Source organism: Miscanthus floridulus, chromosome 14 (genome assembly GCF_019320115.1).
Source record: "Miscanthus floridulus cultivar M001 chromosome 14, ASM1932011v1, whole genome shotgun sequence".
Lineage (NCBI taxonomy): Eukaryota > Viridiplantae > Streptophyta > Magnoliopsida > Poales > Poaceae > Miscanthus > Miscanthus floridulus.
Genome location: NC_089593.1, coordinates 77360406 through 77380172, shown reverse-complemented (window position 1 = coordinate 77380172; position 19767 = coordinate 77360406). Strand labels below are relative to the sequence as shown.

The 19767-nt window shown below is 42.1% G+C and overlaps 1 protein-coding gene across 1 annotated transcript; it reads right to left on the bottom strand.

Annotated features, from left to right (window-relative positions):
- Positions 1-8227: 8227 nt before the first annotated feature.
- On the bottom strand, positions 8228-19191 carry LOC136502871 (trafficking protein particle complex II-specific subunit 130 homolog). The gene is made up of 21 exons (XM_066498123.1): positions 18943-19191; positions 18030-18259; positions 17714-17895; positions 17303-17486; positions 17115-17205; positions 16328-16488; positions 15501-15590; positions 15220-15381; positions 13900-13961; positions 13636-13726; positions 12821-12972; positions 12497-12713; positions 11796-12341; positions 11351-11563; positions 10791-11157; positions 10617-10707; positions 10395-10479; positions 9511-9694; positions 9106-9386; positions 8869-8959; positions 8228-8751 (listed from the first exon to the last, which is right to left on the bottom strand). Exons 1-21 carry the CDS (start codon positions 19004-19006, stop codon positions 8573-8575), a joined length of 3723 nt encoding a protein of 1240 aa, XP_066354220.1. The 5' UTR covers positions 19007-19191; the 3' UTR covers positions 8228-8572.
- Between the last annotated feature and the right edge of the window lie 576 nt (positions 19192-19767).

The window sequence follows — 19767 nt, the reverse complement described above, 5'->3', positions numbered from 1 at the left end:
ACCCTATAGTTGCCCCCTTCAAGAGGTGGTATGTGCGAGATAAATGCCATTGGTTTGAGTGCTAAAAAACACTGTCAGAGATAGTAAGAAAATATGACATCATAATTGTATGATTTAATTTAACGTTGGTCAAAATTAAAACAAACAACACTCTTATACAATAATTCTACATCACCGTTGGGCAAAAATAGAATTAATGCATGGAAAACTTATGAATAAGCATTATAATATTGCTATTATCAACGTTGGTCAGAAAAATAACAATATTATAATTTACTGACTAAATAACTGCTCTTCAAATTAAATTCTCCCGTTGGTTTCAATTTAATTAGAAGATAATAAACTTTAACATTGCAGTGGAAACATGAAAAAAATTATTTATATACTTTTCAGAAGCATTTTACTGTACTCATCTAATCTCTGAAAAAATTATCCCGTTGGTTCAAATTTTGACAGAGATTTAAACTGGACAAAAATCATCAAAATCTACTTATGAAAATAAAACAAAAACGAAAAAACTATTGGCGTGTTGCGCACTATAGCGGCCCAGCTGTAGAATTCGGCCCACGGTGGCCGCTCACGCCCGTGCCCCCCGTGCCTAGGCCGCAACCTGGGCCTGGGCCGGGATTTCTCTCGCCCGCCTAGGTTGTTTCTGGCCCGAGCGCCCGTAACCGTTCATCTTGATCGAACGGACGCCCGCCACGGCGCTCCCCCAGAACCCTAGTTTCATTTCCTCCCACCCCTTCTCTCTCTCAGTGCTATGCACAAAAAGGAAAGAGGAGCAGCGGAGCAGCGCCGCTGTTGGTCCCCTCGCCGGCGCGCGCACTCGCCCTGGGCTGAGTGCGCCGCCATCGAGCGGTCTGGGCGACGGTGCCCTAATCCCCCACATGCGCTGCCATGGAGACTTTCCCTAAACCCTAGATCTGACCGACGTCGTCGTAGGTCCCCTCGCCAGAGCGCACGTTCCCCAGTGGGTGAGCGTGTCGCCGTCGAGCGGTCCTATGACGATGCCCTCGGCCAGGCTCACGCGCAAAGGCGGCGAGCGCAGCTTGGCTTCTCCCCGTGCGCCGGCGAGGCGGCGGCGGCGCTCCTTCCCGCGCGACGGCAGGATACAACCCACGCGACGGCGGTGGTGACGCGCAGCGGAGAGTCCGGGTAGGTACTCCTCTCCTTCGTCTGATCTGTTTCTAGGGTTAGGGTTAGGGTTCGAGTTCCTTTTCAAAAACCGAGACCCTTTCTTACTCCTTTTCTTCACCCGATTTGGGGTTAGGGTTCGATGAACCCTCTGCTTAGATCCGAAACGGATCTATCACCTCCTTCTAAATGCTGCTACTCGGTTTTCTACTCCGATAGGCTAGATCTACGCCTAGTTAGACGACTGATACCATTGATAGAAACATTACAGGATCAGTAGCCATAGATCTAGCATACCTACTGACATTTAATGAAGTGTAAACCCTAGAACATGTACTAGTACGGGATTAACAGACAGAGTGAGAGAGAGATGGGGATTGAGAAGGTGCAAACCATCGACCGTCTTCGTAGAAGACGAGCTGGCCATGGGGTTGCTTGACGGTGGCGCGGTGAAGCCCGACGGTGAAGGCGCTGTCGCTGTGGCGACGGTGCAGAGGCGGTGGCGGTCTTCCCGTCACTGGTAGCACCCCCTCTTAGATCGGTTAGGGTTTCAGGACTGTAGGTGGGGCGTCTAGCGGCTCAGGTGAACCTCGTGTCTTGTGCCCCAGCCCCCACCTCCCTTTTATGGCACTGTGCGATGGGGACCCACAAACCATGGAACGGTTGAGCATCTCCGATCAGGGCGCAGATTCAAGAGCCCAATTGATCGTGGTTGGAGATCATCTAACACAGACGATATGAGACCCGGCCTTCTTATTGGAGATGCACTAGATGAAGGACCGAGGAGACGACCATAGGAGGAAGTGAATGGGAGCCAATTAAATCTTTCCAAAGAAACGTGGCCTATATCCCAATTCCGACTAGTGAAGTTGACCCTAGGTACAATTAGAAAATTTTCAAAGAGTTGCGGAAGCAAATTAGAAATATAGAGTACTTGAGAAAGATCAAACACAACTAACCTAGAGAGTGCTGTGTAGTAAGCAAAAAGAGGATCTCCTAAACTCTCAACCCTGAATTCGCTTGAACTTATCAGCTATGGTACAATGTTTTTCTCTTATAACAAATTAGCGAATAATAATTTTCAATCTTGCTTTTCAGCTAAACGAACGGGACCCAAGGAAATTTAATATTGCAATGATGAGCTCATAATTGCGTAGTATTTCACGATTGCTAGAACAGAGCATTCGACCAATCAAAGAACCATGCAAAAGCACTCGAACGAACAAAATAGATGGGACCTGCAACTTCCGAGGAGTATAGGACAGAGCAGCAGTACGTGGAGGAAAAGTGAAGGCAGCAAGTTGTACGCTGGGAAACAGAGAACTGCACAGAACAGTTGCAAAGCAGAGTCAGCCTATACACAATACAAGACTTATTTTATATTTGGTAGCGCTACGCGCAAAGGGTTTAATAATCATTTTTTGTATTTTTCAATGACAGGATCCAAAAGAGAACTCTTTCTGCAAATGAGTCTCAGCAGAGAGAATACTCATATTTGGGTTGTGAGTCTACTGCAACCCAAAATACGTCTCACATATAGATACTCTGTTGGAGACCAAAACAATACCATTCAATACTCATTTTGGTTTTTAGTGCCCATATGGCTAAGCTGTGGGAGACAGTCTCGGTCCGATGAAGATACAAAATTCAGCATCAGCAACAGTTATGCAGTATGCAGTCTGACTGACACCAAAAAATTAAGACGAGGCCAAATCAACTCCGAATAAATTCAGGTTTTGGAGAGGGGACTTCACAATCCTATGCAGTATCCATCTCAACTGAAAAAACTCTTCCGAAGAACGAAGATTTTGAAACTAATTTCAGAAGAAAAAAAAACAAGACACCCTAGAAAGAGGAAATTTTGGGAAAAGACACTGAATCAAGGTGCTCGTGAGGGGATTCTAGAGATTGATGAAAGGAATACCTGATCATACGTATATCCTAGCACCTATTTCCCCAAAAATTTCCACACCAAAATCGCAGTCAAAAGCGAAGCACGAATTTTCCAAAAAAAAATGACAATGCAAGGTTAGTGTCGTTTCCCTTTTTATTCCGTGCACAGAATTACAGAATGATAATGCATGATGTCAATTTAGTTCAGATATGCATGAATCAGGAGATAAAATAAAAATCAAAATAGATGTTGATGAGGTGCACGGTAGCAGAATAATGTTAGTTTGAAAACCTGGCCTCCTGGAATTTTTTTTCATTTTAACTCTTTTTTAATATAATTTTAAATCTAAAACTGTCGTTTTTTTTAAACTAACACTTTTGGCCGCGCCTATTGCCCTGGCGCGGCCAAATGCCCTGACGTGGCGCGGGCCGGCGGGGGGGGCCGCTGACGTGGCGGGTCCTGCCGCGCCACCGACCATGGCGCAGCAGTGCCGCGCCACCGTCCCTGGCGCGGCAGTGCCGCGCCCTGTTGCGTGGCGCGGCTGGACCGACCATACCGCGCGAGCAGCCACACCACCTGGCCGCTGCGCCTGCCGCCGGCATGGGCTATCTGGATGGTAGAATCGAAACGCGTCGCGCCCGTATTTTGTTGAGTTTTTTTCACGGCCGAATAGAGAATTTGATAAGCCATGCATTAGTTTTTCGTCTTTCATAATACGGTTATGCACCATTTTAACTAATCAATTACGAAAAATTGCCACCGGTGTTCAGATACGCCGGGACTGCCGGTTCCCGAATGCAGGGTACTTAATCTCGCCGGCAGTGCTGCCACGACTCAACGAAACGAATAAGAAGCAAGTTGACAAGCTGTTACATAACATATTCATTGTTTTGACATAAGTTTGACATAACATAACCAAATAACCCCACAAGTTTCGGATGTCAATATTCATTTGACCTAAACAAACTAAGACCCAGGAGTGTAAGGATCCCTCGGACGCCTCTGTCTCTTCGGATTTGTTGGCAACACATTGGGAGTGTAGCCAACGTCGGTATGGTCGCGTCGACGGTGCGTACAGCTCGTACCCTGCAGGTATATGATACGCACGATTACTTATAATTCTTTATGATCGTTAGTTCATGGAGCATACGTATTGAAACAAACTATTTTTATTAGTACCTGTGAGGCTCCTTGGGTGCCAAACGGGGCACCACCTAGCTGAGACATGCCGATCTCGTCCTGCGGTCATTCGTCCCACTGGCCGTGCTGTCCGCGGAAGCCCAGGGGTTCATCGTCGTTGTCATCGTCCTCCTCCTCGTCCTCGGTTGCAGGGTCCTTCCCAGTGCTATGATGTGATGGTGTACGCACCATGGAAGTGGCACCCTGCGTCATCGGCTGAGAAGAGCCGGCTGGTGTCCTCAAAGAGGCTGAAGACGTGCCACCCGACCGCGCGGGGAGTGGCGGTTCCTCGTAAGGAGTGTCCATGCAACTCAACTTCTGAGCTAGCTTCCTACAGCTCTTCTTCACCTTCTACATAAATAGACGTTAAAGTTAGTTCATTAGCCAAACGCATATACAATAAAAAAATATTTTCAAAACAGACAAGTTTATGTTTACCTCTACAAAAGCCGCGAGAACGCCTGGCCCCTGCCCTCTAGACTCGTGAAGCCGAAACGCTGCTTCGTTGGACAGCCTTGACAATTGTGTCGCCTGGGTACAGAAACGCGGTTGGACAGTTTTAGTACACATACTTAATACCAAAAGGATAACAAATTGTACCATTCAAGTATCTTACCACGTATCTTTGAAGCGGGGCTCTCTGTAGTTGTGTGTCCTCCCTAGTGGTGACGTCGTATACATCTTCGATGACATCTTCCTCTGAGTCCTCGTCAATCGCCACGTCAGTGTACGGAGGCTTGATATGTGTCCTCGTAGACCTATGAAGCCACCACAGGTACTCATCGAAGGTGTGCTGGTCGTGTGGAGGACCCGCAAGGACCGCATGTGGTACCCTGGTCTGCCACAAATGGATGTACGAGTTGTGTGTCACGCACCAATCCTTAGTCTTGTACCTCTTCCTGCAGTCAAACCTGCAACAAAACGATATTAGTTGTACCAAACACACCTCTGAATTGTAGCATTGTTATTAATCGATAACGCACCCGTGCAATACTTGATCGGTGGAGTAAAGCGGTGGTGGGCAGCCTGTCATTCTTCCAAACTGTCTGCAGACCCAGATGGGCAAGTGAATCTCGACCACATGGAAGAAAATAAGAGGAACGTCGCAGCGATACTCGTGTGACTCGTCCCTAGTGATAGGACTCAGATAGTCCTGGAGCTCCAGAGAATCCCAAGGACACCAAAACACCTAAAATTTTGTAATTGTGTTAGGTTGTGATATAGTGTACATCGAAGAAGACACTGCTACGATAGTTTAGAGAGCGTAACCTAGTGCTGTGTCAGGACGTCGAGACCGTCCGTATACTCCCTGTACTTGCTCCATGCATTCCCTCTAACTAATTGTGCTTCCATCCAGATATACAGAGCTGTAGAGAGTGTATCATGCCCGTTCCATTGCTGCATTGAACACGATAATGAATTAGCAACAAATAATCTCATCATATCTAACTGCCTGGAAGAATATAATGAACTGAAGTACTTACCGGTAAACCATTATTAAGGGGCCTCCCAACGGGCAATCGTTCCCAACACCAAACCTGGAGTAGGTAGGAGCAACCCCCAAGGTTCGCATGTCCTGAGGTGCGACGGCAGGCAACGCATAGCTGTCGATACGTCCATGCCAGGACTGCGCTGCCCTAGCTGTACCCCATTATGTTCTCCCACGGCTGGCGAAGTATGTCAAGGAAGATCCAGCTGATGGTGTTGCCCGAGGCGTCTGGGAAGAGGAAAGCACCAAGAAAGTGCCAGAGCCACACTCAAGCGAACCTGTCGATCTGTGCCTCCTCAGCTTATGGGTCCAAGTACTCAAAGCGCTCTGTGATCCAGGACGACGAAACATCGGAACTTTTCCTGTAATTGATCAAAGAAAATGAGACCCGCTGCCAGCTGTAAAGCAATGCAAGTATTAAATAGACTTGAATTACTCACTTATTTTTCTTGGAAGCATCGTCGTCCGGTGGAAGAAAACCAGTAAACTGAGCCACCAGCTCCCTCCAGTGATCGTTGTCAACAATCCCTGTCACTGGAAGTCCACCCAACCGAAGGCCTAAAATAGCCTTGACGTCCTGTAACGTCATGGTCATCTCACCACACGGTAGGTGGAACGTGTGGGTCTCAGGCTTCCACCTGTTATAAGAATAGAACGACTGTTAGTTGCCTCCAATTTGTTACAAGAAAGTTTACGTACAAAGAATGCACTCGCACCTGTCCACAGCTGCAGTAAGTAGTGCTGGATCAAGGGGCGGAAGACCGTGGTTGACAACACGGACAAGCTCGAGGAAGTCGGCACGCCGTATGTACGGCGTATAACGCTCGTCCCACTGATGCGCCCTTGTGTGAGTGCGGGGCCTTAAAGGAGGCAAGGACACCTTTGCGTCGTTGTCACTCAAGATATGTGCTCGGTGCTGGTCGTCGTACTCCACCTCCAGAATGGGGTACAACGGGAGCTGCGTGGGAGGGGTCATCCTGTTACAAATTGATAAACAAAGCGTTAGAGTATTCAAATTAACAAAATTCAAGTTAACATTAGTAAGTTCACAAACAAATGCACTAACCTAACTAGCCTAAATCTCTAAACCCAAAATCCTAACTATACTAGATAATAAATACATAATCGATCCATATAAAACTTTGGTTCTAAAATTACAAGTAATCTCTTCGTCTCAAAATAAATACACATTTTGCTTCTCGAGTAGTCAAATATGTTTAAGTTTGATCAAAACTAAATAAACGGTATCAATATTTCTATCTCCTAATAAGTTTATTACGAAAGTATACTCCATGCTTAATGTAATAGTACATATTATGTTTCATAAATATTAGTACGCTATTATATAAATTTGGTCGAAGACACTAATAGTAGATACAAAAAATATTAACTATACTACATAATAATAATAAAAATATGAAATCGAGAGGGAGGTACCTTAGGAGCGGGCGGTCTTGACGCGCCGGCATTCGTGGCGCGGCCGGCTAGGGCGCTGCGCGGCAGGAGTGGCCGGGCGCGGGCGCGTGCGGCCGCAGGCAGGGCGCTGGCGGCGGCGGCGGCGACGTTCGGGCGTCGGGCGAGCAGGCAGGGCAGGCGTGCGTGCGGGCGGCCGGGTCACGCGCGGGGTATATATCTGCTCCTGCCGCGCCACAGATCAGGGTGCGGCACTGCCGCGCCATGGTCGGTGGCGCAGCAGGACCCGCCATGTCAGCTGCCCCCCCCCCCCCGGCCGGCCCGCGCCACGTCAGCCCTGTGCCGCGCCACCATGCATGGCGCGGCACAAGCATTTGGCCGCGCCAGGGCAATAGGCGCGGCCAAAAGTGTTAATTAAAAAAAACAACAGTGTTAGATTTAAAATTATATTTAAAAAAGGGTTAAAATTAAAAAAAATCCGCCTCCCGTGGGACGGTTGGCGGTAGCGGACGAAGAGAAAGGGCCTATTTTCTTTACTTACAGTTAACCAAGGATTCATTATGGAAATAATAGCAACAACCAAATTTTCGATGCTGTTGCGGATGATCTTATGACAGGCCTGGGCTGGACGATATTGAGCACGAACCATCTTGATTTAACTGTAACCTTCTTCAATCTTGGATGCTGTCAATTATGAAGCCTTGTAGACAAACGTAAACAATCTAACAAGAATCATTATAGATATGTAAATGACCTGCCCCGTTTGGATCCTTAGAATTGAATTCATTTTAATAATCATAATTTAGACACAATTCATTAAGTTAATATGTTTGTATATGGATTATATTTATATATTATTGTTAGCTATATGAGAGATACTTATGTGTTGCATTTTTATTACAAGAGAGTGAGTTGAAAAACATATTATAAGTTGCAAAGTAGAAACACAGGGTGATAACCTATAAAATCAATTTTCATCTCTCACCCTATAAATTTAGGATAGGCTTATATGTGAGCTTTGAAATGTGGTGGAATGTCAAATTCCAAACCAAATAACCTAATTTATTAAGTAGATTTCAATTCCTCCAAATAAAATGATCCGAACGGCCCCTAATAAGAATCATCTTGGAATTGTGGATTTGTCTAAGTACAAGTATCATTTGAGTCCGGATGATTTACAAAAGGCAATCTGTCTGTAACAACACAATCTGAAGAACAAATCTGGCTCGCAGTTTCACAGAATACTGGGGAAGCAGTACAATTGTACACTGAACATGGCACAACAGAATTACAAGAAACACATTCCGGTGAAACCATGTCTACACAAAAACACAGTCTCGCCAAAAACAGACTCTACAGCTCATCTATGTGTACCATGTCTACACAAAAACACAGTCTCGCCAAAAACAGACTCTACAGCTCATCTATGTGTAAGTGCCAGCAAATTGACTGCCCAGGAAGAATCATGCCGCTGGTATACAGTAGGAGGTGCTGAGGGCTGGAGGAAGGACGCACACCAGGTGAGGCCCTGCTGGGTTGCAGCTAATGTTTGCCTCGCCCACCTCCGGGAGGCCCAGCTGCGGTGGGTGGACGTACCCAGACACCAGTGGCATACATGTCACCGTGATCTCCATCCTTGAACCTATGAGCAAGTGCAGTGTGATGTGAAAATTGTCAGTCTGTTCGTTTCAAATTGGATTGGAAGTCGTCATTCTCTGCCACAGACATGGATTGAAACATCTGGTACCAAGGTTCTTACCTTGCTCATTTGACAACGATACGTGACCACATTTCCTCCCAGCAACCATCCAGTTCTGCGGGTTTGCCTCAACCTGATAAAGTATTTCGTCCTGCAACACAAAGTCCTAGTTTAGTTGTAAAGAAAACTTCCCATGGTTTTATCCTTTATAAGCTTACTTATTGACTGCATAAACAGTTAAACACTAAGGCACACTGCTGAGTGCTGACAGCATAATTGAGCAAGTTCTGGACTTACAACGGATATGGATGCATCCTCCGGGGTTTTCAGCCGTTCGACCCTCCACCTCATATTAACTAATTGCCCAACCCTCAGGCAGGCAGTAGAAAATGGAAGGAATCCAACTGCCAGACAAGGATCCAGGACAGGTCGCTTCAGTCTGAGTGCGATCTTGAACAGAAGCTCTTCAGAATCACCAGGTTTGATAGGTATAGGAGAATGTGCTCCAGTTGTTCTGTCACCAGATATCCCATAAGTGATATTCAGCATGCTGTCTGCATTTTCTGCCTCATCCGCATCTAAAATATACCATGAAATCCATGTGTCAGTAGACAGTACTTGTTAACCCTAAGAGGATTGTAGCAATGGCAAACAATCGTAAGGGACAGCCAAAATAAAAGACAGACTATATGATAGACTTACCCTTTGTACCACTTAACCGTATCATGAATAAAATTCCAGCTTTGGAAGAAGGAGCAATAACCAGAGGGAATAAACTCAAAGCTGGCCTTCCATCTCCTTTGCCCAAGTGCTCAAATCCAGATTGAAGATCTAACCGTACATCCTTTACATGCAGTGTGGCCTTCACTTCAGAACGTAATATCACCTGAAATGAGCAGAATGCTAATTGAGATTAAACATGACCAGAAAAAACTATTAACTATTATCATTTCAAATTGCAGAAATACACAATTATCATTGCCAGAATTTTTGCTAATGCTGCCGCTTAACACAATATCAGAACATGTCATGGGTGGCTTTGACAACAAGGTCAGCAACATGTAATAAAATTCACATATATGAGAAACCAACTTATGATTCAGCACATGTTTAAACATGCATAATATTTTGATAGGAAAAGAACTCTTTAGCACCTAAAAGGTGAAAATTGGTCAAGTTGTAGAAGTCACCTTGATGTGCATGCAAAGATCAAGTTTATATACTTTTTTTTTGAGAGCCAACAAAGACTGTTACTTGCATGTTTCAAACTAAAGTACAAGTGTACGGGCACGTATTTGCATGTATTTGCAAGTCACCGATTTAGTGTTGCCATTGTCTGGTCAAACACATGGACCCATGTCCCATGGGCACCAGAAGCACCCAAATAGGCAAAAAAAAAGTATGATTCATGGAAACTTATGCCTTCCACAGAACTAGTGGCGGAGGAAGAAACTCATTTTTTTTCTTTGCTAGGGGGGCCAATAGTATTATTTAAAAAAATGTTTGGATTACAAATCTTGTAGTGCAACAATTGTCACACATAAGCAATGACTCTCATGCACGTGCCAGACAGGAGAGAACTCTACCTGTAGAAGTAGACCTCCGTCATTGCACTTGTCCACGACGCGTGTGCTTACATGGAATGGGTTAGTAAAATGGACTGCAATGGTCCTGAAAATCACAATAGTAAACTTGTTGAATATATGTATCTAAAGGATCAATGTATTGAAAGGTATCTCATCTTTCTCATACAATGACAGACATGACACAGCTCTTCTGCATATTCGAGTTAAAAAATAAAGAGATACCTTTCAAACACTTGATTATGGAAAACTCCAAACTCAAGCTTGAGAGCAATCATTCTCATCCCATCTACAACGCTCTGTTTCTGAGGAGACACTGAAACAAGGAGACAAAGAAAGGTCAACTAACTGATTGAAACATAACAAACATAGTGAATTTATCACTTGTTACATACAGACCTGGGGATTCTCCACTGGTAATTGTATCATCAATAGCACGAACAGGAAACCAAACAAGAGTAGTGACATCACTAGCCCAATCTGGAAGTTTTATCTTTCCATTTTCAATAGGGATCTTTTCAACCTTTCCAGCTTCGATGGAGCCATTGGCAGAATTAGCACACTCCATATCACTTCCGTAAATTTCTATTTCAATCATCTGAGACTCCTCGATTTTAAGTTCCGCACCAGCATCGATATGCAATATGCCACCTTTTAATGAATAGTCTATTGGCTTAACGATTAATCCAATCCATTGGAGCTCATTCATAAGCAACGCAGAGGACACAGCAGGTGTAATATCAACTAAAGCCCTTGGTTTTCTCACCTACAACAGAGAGACGGAAGCAATGAGAACATAGCTATCTTAAACAATATAACTAACCATGTTCACTAATTACAAGAAACTATGCCCCGATTTTGTTTTGAAAGTATAGCTAGTATCTCTTATTGGCAGATTAGTGACATGGGACTACGATTTTATAAAACAGTTCAGGTCTTCAGCTCATTTTAGCAATTACCTTCAAAACAGGTCTTGTTGGCTTCTCAAAACTCATAAATTCATCAGTTTCAACTGGACCATCTTGAGAAAATCCATGCGATCTGAATGACAGTTTGCCAATCTGTCCAGTGAGAGCACCCAACACATAGGAGCCAGGCTTTTGAGGAGGAATGTCAAAAGAGATGATATTTCTACCTGGTACGAGAACATGAGAATCTGAACTTTTAATTGCCTGCATGGATGGTAACATTAAAACCGTTAGGTGACTAAAGAATATATTATGTACGGTCATTTCTCTAGGGTTTGGATATACTTTATCATAATAGTTTTGAATTATGAAATCTGTTCTGCAAGGATGAAACTGAATTTTACTTGAAAACATAGTAGTGCATTCAAACCATGAATAACAGAATAAGACATGCCACAGAGGAAAAGGGTACCAATCAGTAATGCAGTACTTGTACCTTGATACCTTCATCTGCACTAGAAGAAGCTGACAATCTTAAACTGAGAGACTCCAGTGTGATGTCATCTGGGAAGCCACTCCAAACTGCTACAGACAGTGTACCAGGATCTCCATCACATAATTCTAGTGGTGGACCAGCATTTCCAGCAAATGTAATTAGTGACGAGACATCAAGGGGCACAAGATGTTTCATTTCACTGTGAGCAAGTCGAACAACTTCTGACTGGAAAGCTTGCCGCTCTTTAGATAAAAACAAGCCACTGTCCAGAGAAAGTAACTTTACACAAGAAGCCAAATAACCAGCTTCATCATTAAGAATCTTCTGGCATTCTGCAAGATCAGGAAGAACATCTGCCAGCAGCTCTTCCCAGCCTTCTGCAGAATAGAGAGCGCAAACTTTCTCATAGGATTTCACAGCCAGGTCATAATTTCCATGCTTAAAGAACAGAGCTGCAATCTCTCCATCAAGAACAACTCCATGTCTTTTCCACCAAGAGCGGTGGTAATTGTCAGCTGCACCTTTAGTAAGCTCCATATATCTTTTCTGTAACACAAAAATAATTACCGTTACAGTTCATCTTTATTGGAATATGTGGTCCAGTCTATCTAGATCAATTAGTTCAAGGAAAACACAGAAGCATTATTAGGAAACTTAAAGTTCATAATGTGTATCTATTGTGATGAGCATGAATACACTACCTCAAATTCTACTAGTGATGAAAGTGATGTCATAAAATCAGGATCTGATATCGTTTGTTTCAGTGCATGCTCAGCTGCAACATGAATTTCTGACAATCTCATGGGACGATCAAATGGCAGTGAAGTCTCGGACGTTGCTGGACCTGACATTGTTCTTGTCATTGAGTTAGAAGCAGATCTGTGGGGAGGAAGTTTTGAATTTGCATCTAAACCTGAACTGCCCAGACAAACATACACAAGTATGTAAGTAAATAGAAATTGTAATCTAAAGTCTTATACTGTAAAGATAAATGCATAACAATAGGGGGAAATGATAGTCCTTACCCATCAGATGAATCATACAGCTCAGATAGATTTCCAACAGAGAGAAAAGCCCTGCGCCTATTAGCCTCACGTAGAAGTAAAGAAGGTTCTAATGGCAGAGGTTTCCTGTGAATGCTGAAGAGCTTTTCTCTTGATTTGACTTGAAGAACCATCTGCGAAGGAAAAGGATCCACAACTTTACATTTTGCAATAAGTGTGGCAGAAATGGATTTTGTATAACAAAGAACAGAGTAGCAAATATGAATCGGTATAGGACCTCACACTATAAAATTCCAGTGTTTAGCATTAAAATTAAAATTATTAAATCCACTGCATCCCATCTTTCATTAAATATAGAAATTGTCAGCAACAGCTTTGTGTTATTGTTCAATGGTCCTCACCAATACTTGTCTCCTAGATACGTTATCAGATCTATTATCCTATTTTCCATCAAATGTTTAGTTATATTTTTACCATTTGTGATTTGTGATGTACCACTAGATTTCACACGTGTGGGAAAAGGAATTTTTGCTGACAGTGAGGGGGGCCAGCCCTACATGCTAGAGAAGCTGTAATGGAACATGAAAACATGGATTATCAATTTCGCGTAGTCAGTTTCCATATTTCATAGTCCATTTGGCAGCATTTTTTGTAGATTCGTTTTTTTAGCATACCAAATTACAGAGATGGACCAATTTCCAATATGTTAATGTTATCGATTGGGAGGATATGGACCAGTTAGGCTGAACAGGAGGGAAATGTGACTTTTGGTGTAAGAACTATCCACACAAAATGTAATTAGAAGCAATGAAGCAAAGCTGGAAAAAAAAACTTGCCTTCTCCTTTTCCATTATTTCTGCTGATGAATCAGGAGGGATTGAAGGCCATGTAGCTGGCTTTGGCCATGGTAACATGCTTAAAGATGCACTGGAAGCACATTAAAAGTCTCAGTTTGAATGCAAGATGGTATTGAGTAACTAAAATGTTGCATCTGCAAACTTCATTAGGACTTAAAAAGGACAGGAATGCAATCTATCTAATTTGACTAGCCAATGGAAAAGGCGAAGTCAGTAAATAAAGTAGCAGCATTGATCTTGTACCTGTTGACTGGACTCTTTTCTATCTCAACCCCATAACCAATCAAGTAAGCAAGCCTCATAAACTGCAATATTCATGAAGAGTGACATATAAACAAACAGTGCTTTCTGCTGTATACAAATTCGGGGAACATAATCCAGAAGATAAGTAAAAGATCATGATAGCAAACTTGAACTATGGGGTATGAAGAAGCTAATAAACTACAATAAAAATACAATGGGGCGGCATTCGCCAATTTCTATCTTGAATTTAAAAGCCACAATGGTATATAAGTAATAGTAATGCAGTCATCCATTAGTAACTCAGGACCAATATAATAATGGTTTAACGAATGTAATTGGAGCCAATATAAGACAGTAAATCACTCATTGTGAATTTGTGATTGTACATTTACTTTCTTGGTAATCACTCAGGACCAATATAATAATGGTTTAACCAATGTAATTGGTAAGCCACAATGGTATATAAGTAATAGTAATGCGGTTTTTTCCAATCTTGCCAAAAAAAAAAAAAGATTGGGCGTAGGTTTTGGAAACTCTTGGAGATGCGATAAATAAAAAAGAGTGATTACCAAGAAAGTAAATGACTCATTGTGAATTTGTGATTGTACATAAAGAATCCAATTTATAGCTTCTGTTGTGTAGATAATGATCATGGTGCTAGGCAAATACTAAATAATTGGCAATTCAGATTTCTTTTATTTTATTGTTTAAACAAACCGCATCAAGGTATGCTGCATGTACCAAGTGCGAAATGCAGCATTTGAGAATTTGCATGGATAAAAATAATCTTGAAGTACTAAATTGGCAGCTTAGATTTAATTAATTTAATTAAAATATTAAACACTCTTTTTTAAGTAGAGACCTTGGTTATTAGCCCTGGAGGCCTTACATTTTATTTAATATTACACTTCCTACATTCTGAATTTCCTGTGCAGCAGCTACCAAGCTCTGTTAAGTACAGGAATCTTGAGAACATTCCTTAAAGCCTGAATGACTAGAAACTCATTCCTTAAAGCCCAAAACCCAAGCTATTAAAAAGGAGGCCAAAAGATCCCACATTAGGTGGGTCTGGGAAAGGGGATTTCTAGACAGCCTTACCCTTGCTTAATTTTGCAAGGAGGCAGTTTTGAACCCAAGACCTCCACCACAAGTGGAGAGACTACCACTGCAAAAGACTAGCCTTCCAGGAAAAAAAAAAGAACTACCAAGCAATATTTGAAGTATTGTTAGGGCTACTGAACTACAGATAGGAAAGCATGAATTCAGAATAAAAATAAACCAGACAATCGACAGTGGCATAACATAAGTACAACAACTTGCCTTAACACGACAGAGGGAATAAAGATCACCCTGAAGACGATAGAACTCTTTCTCTGAGTCAATAGCAACAGATCCATCATCATAATGCGAACTTGTAGACTTTATCAAACCCAAGCATGCAGTTATCACCCATACTTCACGAAAGCAAAATGATAGAGCATTCTGAATGAGAAAGGGTAAGCATAATCAGAATTAAATATGCAAGCACTTCAATGACAATAGTCTTCCCAGAACATAAATAACTCATATAGGAAAGAAACAGTAAAACAGTCGTTACATACTTCGTGCAAGGCTAGTGTCTTGGAAAAGCCAACAACAAAAGCATATCCTCTGGCAGCAACCTCAATTGGGCGAGACAATTTAAACAATAACTGCACAAAAGGTGAAATGAAAATAAATGATAAAGGATTAAAGGTGATAGATAGTTTTCAGTTGGTGTGACAATCATCAATATGAACAATAAAGCAAAACAAAGTCTAGCATAACATTGGTACTTGCAAATATCACGATATATCTGAGCATAATTACAAACCTTTTGACATTAACATGAAAAGTGACAAGCTGGAAACTAGATCATTTAAAAACAGAAATCAGTTCTTTCATATTTATTCCACTAGCTCTAAAGACTGCCCACTTGTAACTGAAAGAAAACGAATACAATAGGTTGAGATGCTTGCAAACATATATTACTCCCTCCGTCCAGGAAAGAATACAATTCGAGCATAGGACCGAGTCAAACCATTTTGAGTTTGACCAAGTTTATACACAAAAGGTATTAATATTTATGATACCAAATAAGTGGCATTAGATTCGTCATGAAATATATCATCATAGTATACATATTTTGTGTTGTAAATATTTATAGTTTTTCTTTTGTATAACCCTGGTCAAACTTTAGAAAGTTTGACTAAGGCTAGAGCTAGAATTGCATCCTTCTCTGGATGGAGGTAGTAAATAGTAAGTAATAGTGTAACAATGCAGAAACCATTTCAGTGTAGCAAATTATCAACCAAACAGAAAGAATCCTTGCAGACACACAGATGTAAGACATTTTCCACCATATCTAGCTTGCAAGGTGCAACAACTGCATAATCAACTATGTACAAACCTTAGCCTGGCAAGCAAATATGTATTGTCTAAACTCAAATTCTCTGAATACGTCATCCTGAACAATTTGGGTAAGTGCTTTGGCTCCTGGATTTAGCAGTGCAGCCTGGTCATCACCAGTATCTAGTCCACTAAATTCACGGTGTTTCCCTGGAGAGTTCACTACATTCATGGGAACAAGGTTATATTTATACTAAACAAGCAATAAAAAATAATTGACAATAAGTAGGGATGAAAACAGACGGAAAAAATTGCGTACCAACCGTTTCCGTTTTCTATGATATGATACCTTTCCGAATTTAGCCAAACATAAAAATTTGCCATTTTCAATTGGTTTCACAGCCATTTTCAACCATTTTTTGTAGTCTTTAATTACTAAAATATAGAAAAATCCGTACCAACCATTTCCATTTTTTATATTGTAATACCATTTCCGACCATTTCCATCTGTTTTCATCCCTAACTGCAATTGATATTTATTGAACTAGAAATTCTAAGACAAGAAAGAGAGGTATTCATTGATAATGAAATTATAGTTTTCAAATGACAAGAGTAAAAATATTACAAATGAGGAATTTTAAGGTGCATGTAAGAAATGCATGATCATGGCACAACTACAATAATGTGAATACATGAAGTTACTGTAAGTTCATAAAGAAAACTTCATTACTAGCCTTATACTCAAACCCTGGTAGATAGGAACCAACGAACAAAGTATTTTTTATACAAATCTACTATGAAGCTCAAAACTGAAGCAAGGTCATTGTCAGATAAAACTAGATATAAACCTGATTCTGAATAGCATAGTTCAAGTTCATCATATTCACGGAGTGAATCTTCATGAAGATTACTCATCTCAAACATGAATGCCAAGCTTTCCTGAACATTAATAAGGAAAGGAAGTCAAATAGAGTAACAGTGCCACTGAAAAATGTGGTTACAGCCGGCAAACATCACTGTGGTTGCATTATTGTACCTTAAGAATGAAGAAGTTGCAGAAGTTCCATATTGGAGTGAACCGTTGCTCACTTAACCTCCGTATTTCCTCTTCATAAAACTGAACCCGCCTATCCAAAGTGTTTCTGATGCAGTCCACCATTTTAGAGTCAAAATCGTCCCAGAATTCCTTGTCTGATCCATGGAGATCAAACTTGCAGCATCTATATCAGAAAATGAGCAATTTTTACACTGTCACTACTCACATTGTTTGTAGTAATGTTTTACCCAAGAGTCCATAGAGAATTCAAAAGTGGAAATAAGCTCATGAAAGAAAACATAACTGCAAAATAACAGCAAATGAAAAGCTGGGTTGGAACAACTGGAAAATTTTAACATATGCATTTTTTTTCCCAAACAAATACTATCGTGAAGAAGTCGTAACAAATACCTTTCTCTCTTTTTGGTGTTGAAATCAGCCTCCAGCCTAGCATATACTTTCTTTGCCATCTTAGTTGCTTGATCATTGCTAGGATGGGCCTTCGACACAAACACAATGAACCATTCTCGCTCATCGTTTTGAACAATTAATTTGAGGCGAGGCTTAAGAATGGTCTTGAATTCATCAAGATCCTGCACATTTTTTATATAAATAAATAAATAAATGAACGGCAAAGTCATCCACATGGTCCATTTCACGAGTACTGTTGCTTGAAAACGAATCAAAAGGATTAGCATACAGTAGGGGGAATGTGGGTGGGGAGTACCTCACAAGTAACAAGAACAACAGTCGCATATGGCTCCCGGAACCAGAACAAGTATTGTTCTTGTGGGAATCGACTCCGTAGTCTTGAATCAGTAGTTTGTATAAACTCAGCTGGTAGATTGTCAACAAAAACAGGATTCCTTGCCTTGTTGTTGAGACAGGCCTTCTTCACTGGCACTCGTCGTTCAAAACTTTCCTTGACATTTAGCCACAGGTTACTAACATCTTCAACTGTTACAAAAGGCAAATCAACATGTGAGAAGGAATTTGCACAAATATACAAACTTGAAAGCACTTCCGTTGACAGCAAAGAAATAAAAAACTATATAAGTCTACTTCAACTGTGATCCAAATTTACCCCTAGAGGGTTATTAGTCCATCCATGCTAGCTACCCATGCACACAGGTTGCAGCGCAGTAAGGCCGGCGAGTGCATGCTCTTCCCTACTGTCAGAGCCTCTGTTTCCGAAGCAAAGGAGGTGATGGAACAGCATATTACTAGTGATTTTACATGAGTACTTTCAGAGTAACATTGTAACTCGTCATGCAGGAAGAAGATTGAGCTACCAAAATGGCAAATCGAGACCTCTCACTGTTCATTCCTTAAGCAATCTGAAACTAGTGAAAGCAGAGAAAAGAAAAGCTTAACAAGTCTGAAACTATCACTATAGGCACTTAGATGCAACCAGCAGAAACTCAGCTACACAACAATACAAAGACAAGGCACAGTAACACCATTCCTGCACGAATCTAGGCTCGTTTGGATCCTTCCAGATCACACAGCAGCGAGATCAGGCGGACTAAGCTACCCAGATCGCGCCCCAGCAACGACGCGTGAGTCGCGGCAGCGCAGTTCAGATCCTTGGGACTAGAATTAGGTTTTTGCAATTTAAAGGGGAGGCGGCAGGTTGGTACCGGCGATGACGATGCGGTCGCAGGTGGACTTGATGGTCTGGAACTGCGCGAGGTAGTTCGCCATGGCTGCCGGCCAAAGCGGCGTAGGCGGAAAGTGATGGGCTCCGCGCCGGTACTAGTGCCCCATGCGGCCGCTACAGCTCCTGGGAGGTCGCCGGATGCGCGGGCGAGGCGCGGGTTCCCCGAGATGCGGAGGCGACGGGGAGTAGCGGGGGAGTCTGCTGAAGACGGAAGGCGCTAAACGGGTCGGGTGCGCAGGAGTTGCGGTTACGGCTGAGAATACTCACCTGTGGTTGGTTGGTACGGTTGCTGGTTCGTCGTGTGTAAGAAAAATACTATTCTGGCTAGAAATTTATGATCATTTATGATAAGCTACAGCCAAACAATAAGCAGCCCGTTCTTTGGCTCAGTCGGAATAGTATTTTTCTCTCACACAAATCAGTCAGCCGTACTTTTTCATGAACCAGCAACGATATAAACCAGCCAACCGAACAGGCTGAAGATAGACGCTCCGCTTGGGTGAACTGTCATGGAGTCGGCTCATTTGAGTTTGAATAATAAATAAATAAAAGTGTTGTTATTCTATGATGCTGAATTTCTCCCATACCAAAGATGAATAGAAATTATCAAAAAGAGTGAAAAGATATAAACAACAATTAATATTTAAATAACTCATGATTTAACATGTGTTTGGTTTAAAGATGTGTTTGGATGGGATTGTTTCATCCTTGATTTTATGGATGAAATGGTTCCATTGTATGATTGGTTGAGAGGGACGAGACCATTTTTGTTCACTGAGCAAAGCTCTAGTGTTTTCATTTGGGT